Source organism: Rhipicephalus sanguineus, chromosome 5 (genome assembly GCF_013339695.2).
Source record: "Rhipicephalus sanguineus isolate Rsan-2018 chromosome 5, BIME_Rsan_1.4, whole genome shotgun sequence".
In the NCBI taxonomy this organism is placed as follows: Eukaryota; Metazoa; Arthropoda; class Arachnida; order Ixodida; family Ixodidae; genus Rhipicephalus; species Rhipicephalus sanguineus.
This window is the reverse complement of record NC_051180.1, coordinates 78,807,287-78,815,532: the sequence shown is the minus strand read 5'-3', so window position 1 is coordinate 78,815,532 and position 8,246 is coordinate 78,807,287. Positions and strand designations below refer to the sequence as shown.

General features: G+C 47.9%; 1 protein-coding gene across 1 annotated transcript; it reads left to right on the top strand.

Annotated features, from left to right (window-relative positions):
- Nucleotides 1-131: 131 nt before the first annotated feature.
- On the top strand, nt 132-7,156 carry LOC119392880 (uncharacterized). The gene is made up of 4 exons (XM_037659810.2): nt 132-389; nt 4,361-4,433; nt 5,418-5,722; nt 6,933-7,156. Exons 1-4 carry the CDS (start codon nt 132-134, stop codon nt 7,065-7,067), a joined length of 771 nt encoding a protein of 256 aa, XP_037515738.2. The 3' UTR covers nt 7,068-7,156.
- Nucleotides 7,157-8,246: the final 1,090 nt, after the last annotated feature.

Genomic DNA, 8,246 nt, shown 5'->3' with positions numbered 1-8,246 from the left:
CCTAGCGTTCTCCATTCAACGAGAGCACGCGTCGGGAGTGAGGCGTGTAAACCAGAGCTAGTACGCTAGACGCGGGGTGTACAATGCTCGGCCCTAAGGTGCTTCGCCCCTAAAACTTTCGTTTCGGCCCAATGCAGGTTCTACGACCAGACCGCGTCTTATCCCACGGTGCCGCGCCAGCCGTGTTCGCCTGGATGCAGGATAAGGTGGTCAACGAGCACCTGGCGCTCAACGATCCTGACCAGTTCGTGAACGCGCACTGGACACCGGGTCTCCTGTCGACGCGCTGCAGGCTTGTGTTTCGCGAGGAGGATACCGTCGCCACCGGCGGTGGAGACGCAGGTGACGACGATGACGCATTGAAGGGGATCTCGGAAGCCACGCTTCAGGTTTGCCAATTTTTTACCTCGCATTTTAACACGAAAGTGTTTTATGCCGGGGTCCATCAAGACCAGTGACGTATTTCCGTCACGGAAAATGACCGTCGCAAAATTTTACACTATCAGATGGCAAAGAAAATAAGGTTCCGTCCAAGGACATCGAACCCACGACCGCTCGGTCCGTTACAAGAGATGCCGGGCACGCTGTCCACTGCGCCAGTCACAGACTCTAGCGGCTTTACAAACGCACATTTATATCTACCACTCTCCCGGTCGGCGGGGTGCTGTTGCCCTCTGGGAGCGGTAAGGTAAAGTAACTCGTCATTACTGTGGCCTCCGCGATTAGCACCTGCAACTCGTTACACGTCCGTCCCATTCGGCGCGTTTCAATACAAGTTCAATTTTGTAAATGCCCTTAACACACCGCGAGGTGGCGACCTTAGCGCAAGCGTCGTAAAAGCGTCGGCCTCACTCATAGCATCACGCTAATCCAACCAAATATTCGCCGCGAGAACGGGCTACAGGTGGCAGCACCGTCGCCGCACTAGTGTGGATGTGCGGTTGTCGGCGCGTATACAAACGCACACAACAGCGCTCGTAGTGAGCGATTTGACTCCATTTCCGGCAGACAAAATGCGTTGACTGCAGCTTTCAGGTAGTATGTGCGCTCTTCATTCCCGAATTAATGCACGGAGCGCGCCGAACGTTACTATCATTTGTGAAAGGAGAGCATTCTGCCAACGAACGTTACTCTCGCCTTTGGCAGAGTAGCTCGCTTTCGGCAACAGTCGGCGTATTCGCTGGAAATTTTCTTGTTTTATTTGACATGCTTAGCTTCTGTTCCACATACTATGCGCACTGCTGTAGCGCGACTGAATTAAGTATTTACTTCTTGTTCATCTCGATACCCCCAACAAAAAGAAAGCCCGTATTCCTGCACGATGAGATCATATAGCACTTTGTGCTCTGCATGCTCAAGTATTCATCCGCATTTCTTATTCAGTTGTCCATGAAATGTAGGAAGGTTGATAAGTTTACTGAGGAAAACTACGTGGCTGACAGCGCTTTAGCTCTAGAAGACGTTTAACATACACACGCTTGTTTTTATTCCAGTAACAGTACACAAAGGTAACTGACAATTTAAGTACCGAAGTGTCAGACGTGACTTGACAGAAATATTTCTCTGTAGTGAGACCAGGACCATACACAACTAAAGCTCTTCGCGTAACCTATAAACGATGTAGTCCCGAAGTTTAACACCAATAACCACAACGCGCAAGTGCATGAGAGCCTTCTTTTTTTTTACCACCGAGCCGCTAAAAGGCTATATTCACATTAGATTTAATACTTCTCATCTTTAGGACAACGCCAAGGGCACTTTGTAATGCGCTTGAACCCCAGAGCGGCACCTACACTGATGTAACTCTCGTGAACGGAGGGCGTGAACGGAGGGTACGACGACCACACACAGCACTCTCGACAAGTGCACTCACTGATCTTATTACAGTATACATATAAAGCCGATCAAGGCCAAATCCTTCTTTACATCGTGTTAGGCATACGTACGAGCGATAAAAGTTGCAAAAACGGAACGGAGCAAACCGCCTTTTGAGGACCTGCATGGCGTACGCGCACATGCAAACACAACGTAGCTAGCAGACGACGCATGGAGCAATCCCCACTAGGCGCGGTTCAGCCAGAAGCCGCCAGGCGGCGACTCCGCTCGATCTCGCGGCCAATAGCTCTGCGACGCGCGCCTGCCTCATCTGGCTGTAACACCGCGTTCCCCGCCTACGTGCTCGACCCCAGAAAAATTGCGGCCGGGCTACCGAGGCGGCACGACGCGCTTTGCGTTTCCCTCAAGTGCGGCCGTGGTGTTCAATCACATTTTAAAGGGATCATGAAGCACCCCTTGGACTTGTTGAAAAAACACATCCTGCGGAAAGCTGACACGGCTATGAACTGCTCTGCAAAATATTAAAGTCGTGCCGTAAAGACCGCAAGCGGAGCGCGAAGTTGCCGTTTCCTCAGGCGCCCTCTTTTCAAACAGAGGCCGGTTCTCACTCTCGTCTGTGGGCGGGGCGTCTGCACGTTGACGTCGCGGATCTGCCAGTTTACGTCGCAAGAGGTATAGCATGCTTATTGGCCGATAGCCGGATGAGATGCGCTTCTTGCCAAGGGGTGCCGCCACTTGCCCGCGCCGCACTCCTCAGTCTGCTAAATTTACACTTTAGCCGCACTCGCGCATGCGAATCACAGCGGGAGAGCGATCGCGTTTCATGACGCGCGCTGACGTAACTTCTTACCCCCGTGCCATCCCTCCCTGTCTAGCTTCCAGTGCGCTCGTCGGCACGAGAAAATAGAGAAAGCGCTGAGAGCGTGCGCCAAACCACCGTAACTCCGCTCATTCTTGACGGATTCGAGAAATTTTTGCGGCAATCGATTCGGGAGGCAGTAAACTCCGATACTGGGGTCATTAGATCATTACTTGGAAAAGTGGTTCATGACCCCTTTAACATGCCGCGGGATGGCGACCAATTAAGTTCTGCGTCCAATATGCGACGCTCTTCTGGCTATCACAACTCGTTCTCTTATTACGCTTTCACCGTTAACTACTACAGCTACCACAAGGGTTTGTTTAATCATTGAACATGGACGTTAGTCGTTGGCATGGAGATGTACCACCAAGCATCAAAGTGGGTGCATCCACGTTAAATGGTGCTATAGCTGTCAGACATCAATATGTATTGTGCAAACTCTCTTATATCGATGTGCAGTAAACGTTCAGTTACTTCTTTAAGGGCACGTTTCACTTTCGTGTTACTCCGATTCCTATGACGGAGGGATCAACCATGCTTTTTTTCCCACGTGAGAGATTTAGAGGGAAAGACTCTTATTTCTGCAGCCCAGAGGGAGCACGGCGCAGCATCTTAGGGAATGAAGAAGGGGAGTTAAAGAAAGGAGAGAGGAAAGGAGAAGAACGAGGAGGCTATATAGTCCGTTCAGCGGGGCAGCCCATGGCGAAGGCAAGAGCCGGCGGTAGTTGGTGATCCCGGTCGTCTCTATGAAGTCAAGCAGGCTGGGAAACTCTTGGTGGTGCGGGCTCGCCGGGAACATCTGTGAGGGTTGCAGCGGGGAGGCCCTGTTGCCTGTAGACAGTCATGACCTTAGAGCGTTCCTGGCGAAAACGGAGTGGTAGAGAGTTAGGTCAGTGGACACTGGATAGAGCTTTAGTGAAGACTACGTTGGTGTTACAACAGCGGATAGCGGAGATTAGCCATATTTAAGCCAGTATTAGCCAAAATTAGACAATATTTGCCAGTACTGAGTGCTGGTAATATCCAAGTAAATACGGCATTTGAATTCACTTCACGATCCGCTCGTTTGACTTCAAATACAGTGATACGCACTTTGCTTAGCGAGACGCCATCAGAGTGATGCAGTCTCTTCGCCGTCAGCGCATGTTTTCGGTCCGAAATTAGAGAATGCGTTGGCGGGCTAGTTGGTGAGAATCCATATTGCTTTTTTAGCGCAAAAAACGACACCACAAGAAAGAAGACTGAACACAGCGCTGTGTTCCGTCTTCTTTCTTGTGGTGTCGTTTTCTTGCGCTAAAAAAAAAAAAAAACCGAAATTAGAGATCGTGGGTAGAAAAGGGCAAGGATTGCCTTAATCTTAGACATGTGACGCTGCTTGTTTCTTGTTGATACTGATGAACATGATCGATCAATCAATGTGTCTTACACCGCACTTGGCTGGCATTTGTTCTTATGAACAGTTCTGGCTAAAGAACTTTTATTTATTTATTTATTTATTTATTTATTTATTTATTTATTTATTTATTTATTTATTTATTTATTTATTTATTTCTGCGAATGCTGGTCGAAGTTTTTGCCGCATTGAGATTCTTTGTGCTTAGCTGAAGCTTGCTGCTCGGTATCTTGCATGGGATGTTCGCTTTAAATTTGAGCACTCTCCAGGTACCCCCGGCGGCGTTGGACTTGCTCTGGGCAACCAATCCTTCAACGGCCATGTTACAGGTGGCGCGCATCGGTGAGCCCATATATATTTAATTTATAACAGGCTACCTTTATGCATAATAGTTTTCAACACAAGACACATAAATGCACGTCACACGTGTGAGCAAGCCTGTTTCGCGCATAAAATCTAGTATAGATGAATGAAAATGGCAGACGAATCTAACGTTGCAGGTCACGAAGGCGATCCGGACAGTTACCGGATGCGCTGAAGCGGTGCAGGTGCGCTTACTGTAGCGCGAGGTACGACCGGCCACGTTCCGTGAATTTATGATGTCACATTATGGACATGAGGACATGTACGCTGTACTGTAGTGCTGTGGCCAGTGAGTGACCACTGTCTACGTAAGCGCAATCACAACGCGAAGCCTCCGAAACGCCACGTCGTATCGGTCAGCTCTTCGCAGCCATGAATGTAAAATCATGTTGCTCGATTTTGCAGTCGCGCGGTGCAAAACCGAGTAGCGAGCCAAAACAGCTGCTTTTTTCGACCAAAAGTGATAACCTGGCAAAAAGAAAAATCACAAGACCTCTTATGCATTCGCCTAAGACGACTCGAAGGTGAAAGCCATGTTGTTCTTGCTGTTATTCTTTTCCTTGTCATTCGGTTGCATCGATTTTGCCCCGTAGCTTCCTGCACCACACGTGGTGTCCCACTCCCTCGGAGGAGATCGGTCCACCTTTGACCAAGCGACGATGTCTTGTGATGGCGCCATATTACGTGACGTCATATTATGTAACGTCACGGTGACATCATGACGCCACAAACATTAGCGATCTGTGCTATTATGATGACGTCATAAATTAGAGATGACGTCATCAGTGGTCACGTGATAATTGACCGTTCGTGTTGACGCCGACGTCGCCGAAGGTAACTTGTTTTCATGAGGCATTTGTGGCTTTCGCTTTTTAAAACCTCCTTGGCATTCGCCTTAATCATTTGAATGCGCCATTGTGCATTGGCATGCCTCCTACACCACGTTCTCCTACTCGTGTCCAGGCGTACGCGCCTACGAGCCAGTGCTACGGTACCTACTGCGGTGGCTGCAGCGTCAACAGCGCTCGAGGCTTAACAACTGCACGAAGTGGTCCTCGTCTTCACCCCGCCTCCTCGACGTCGCGCTCGAGTCGCGCGCGCTGTCTCTGGCGCTTCGAGCCTTCCTCGCGTGGCCCGGCGCATCGGAGCTGGTTTTGCCAGGACTGGAGCACCTAAACGCCGAGCAACTCTTCTTCGTCTTCTACGCACTCAACCAGTGCGAGGCCAACGGTCCCGACGTTGAGCAGATGCTCGCTGCGAGGCATAAGGTTCGCACCGCGGTGTTTGTGTCACTGTTTTAAGCGCGGCTTCTGTGAGTTACGGTGGTTTGGTTCGCACACTATGCCGCGGCCACCACATAGTACGCGGTCACATTAATTCTTATTTGTATGCCCCGTTTTCCACTAATTGATGCTCTTTCCATCGTGGGCTTGTCGGGTTGATGGAATATCTCATACGAAAAAACTCGTTCAAATACGTCAATAAGCATAAACAGATGTACGAAGTTCCCTTTATTTTGTTACTGCGATCGTTGCGTTTTGCTTGTCGTGCTTGTACGCAGGTACAATTATTTTCCGAAGTGCGGATAAGTTCACTTTATCGTGATTTGACTATACATCTTGTTAAAGAGGGAGAGAATTTTAAGTACTGAGCTTAACTCTGATTGACTACCCCACATTTCTATAACTTTTCTCTCACTATCTCGTCTAGTGGATGCAGTCTGACAATTTACTACTGGTCTTTTTATTCTCTATTTTAACGGTTAGTGACGCTTGTGTCTCGCTGTATTCCTTCTTTAAAATTAACATTAAGTTCTTCATCGTGGGTATACATAGTAATACTTGCATTTTGAAATGGGCAGCGCGGAAACGAGGACACAAGAAGGAAATACACACCCCACAGCGCCGTCTCACAACTAACTTTACTAGAAAGAACGCCCACTGTTTTAAACCATGACCAAGTATACCACGTTTTCTTACATCATCGATAGCCCAAAAACGTGTGCACCTGCAAAGATTACAAAAGGTTACAAAAGATTAAAACGGTGATCACATGTACACTCTTTTGCTATGTAATGAAACGAACGATTCAGGAAAGAAATTTCATTTTCATGAAGTGCTATTGTCATGCATTCCCTCAACAGAACAGCATGACCATGAAATTTCTTTCCTGAATCGTTTCATCACACAGCAAAAGAGTGAACATGCGATCACCGTTTTACGTTTTTGTAACATTTTGTAATATTTGCAGGAGCACGTGTTTTTGGGCTATCAGTGATGTATGAATGCGTGCGCGGTACTTGGTCATGGTTTAAAGCAGTGGACGCGTTCTTTCTAATAAAGTTAGTTGTGAGACGGCGTTGTGTGGTGTGTGTCCTTGTTATCGTGCTGTCCATTTCAAAATGCATAATCATTTCCAACTTGCCCATATGTCAGTTCTTCGGTAGTAATACTTGGCTTGTCGTATCGGCAAATCCAGCGCCGTGATGGGACAGCCAGACCGGATCTCGCCACCTGGATCAACGAGGTGGCCACAACGAACGAGGACTTCGGCCGGGCCTTCAAGTGCGCTTTGCCGGCAAAGCAGCCCAACCCTTTCCGGGACTGCAGCTAATCGGCGGCCTAAACGCCACCGTCGTTTTCTTTCACGCGCCTTTCTTTCAAGTGCAAAATATACATATGTTAGTGAACCCACTGTTATGACTGTTCCCGAGAGCGAACGCATTGTCGAATTCCACCATGGTGTACAATTCACTGTATTGTCCGATCTCATTCATCCAGAGGGCGGCGACGGCCTCCCTCATTTAATTGGTGTTTGCTGCCCGTGTCTTCCAGTCTTCATTTTCAGCGGACCAGTGGGGAGTAGTGGGGTTTGCCCAATTTCCGTGGCACGTACGTTTTTGCTCGCTAACAAACGGAAGATCTTAACCATATAACGCTTCGCTGTCAATAGATCACTGCAGCAAGTGTCACACTGCAAAATGAAAACCCCTGTTTGATAAGTGCCGCGTGGTTGGGCGAAGCGGATCCCAGTTAACGCGGTAAATATTTGATGTAGCGGATACTGACTGGGTATAAATTGTGTAAATGTGCCGTACATTGATTTGACGGAAAAATAACTTCATTGTTTATCCCGTTCGCATGACCAGAACAGGTGATGATGTAGGCTTTCAATTAGGTAGCATTTCTCTTGCATTTCTCTTGATGTAGGCTTTCAATTGGGTAAATTGTGTATTTCTGAATAAATATTATGCCTAAGGGCAGACTTTCGAAAAAAAAAATTAGGTAGCATTTCTCTTACTATTTTTGTTGTTCCTTTTCCTGTTCATTTCCGTCACGTTGTCTTCATATCTAGCATTTCTGCAATAAAATTAAGTTGTACGTCAGCGCTTCGTCTATTGTGTTATAGTTCACCTTCTTTGCCGGTGTCGTTTCTGCGCTATTCGCCATTGACATCATAGATACAACAGAAATCTACAAAAAAATCGCAGCATATCCACGTGGTGAATGATGATGAGTGGGGCGAAGCTCCGGAGAGAATCATCGGTAAACCGTGAATGTTCTGTGTAACGCCCCATCAATCATATGAAGAGTGAGAAACACTGTGTGTATATTACAAACATGAAACTTTTATTTTTCTTAATTAGATGATGCTTGGCTTGCGTTGTCCCTTCGTTATCACGGCTTTATGGTCCGTGAAGTGAAGGGACAGCGGTTCTTGTACGGGTTGCAACTGGAAATTGGAAAACACCAGGTCTATACACGTCCCTCGGATGGTCTTCTCGCCGCAGCC

Excerpts from the sequence above, each read along its gene's own strand:
- LOC119392880 (XM_037659810.2), top strand. The coding sequence starts at position 132 with ATGCAGGTTCTACGACCAGACCGCGTCTTATCCCACGGTGCCGCGCCA. Across the intron at positions 4,434-5,417 it reads GTTACAGGTGGCGCGCATCG|GCGTACGCGCCTACGAGCCA; the intron begins GTGAGCCCATAT and ends ACTCGTGTCCAG. Across the intron at positions 5,723-6,932 it reads TGCTCGCTGCGAGGCATAAG|CGCCGTGATGGGACAGCCAG; the intron begins GTTCGCACCGCG and ends CGGCAAATCCAG.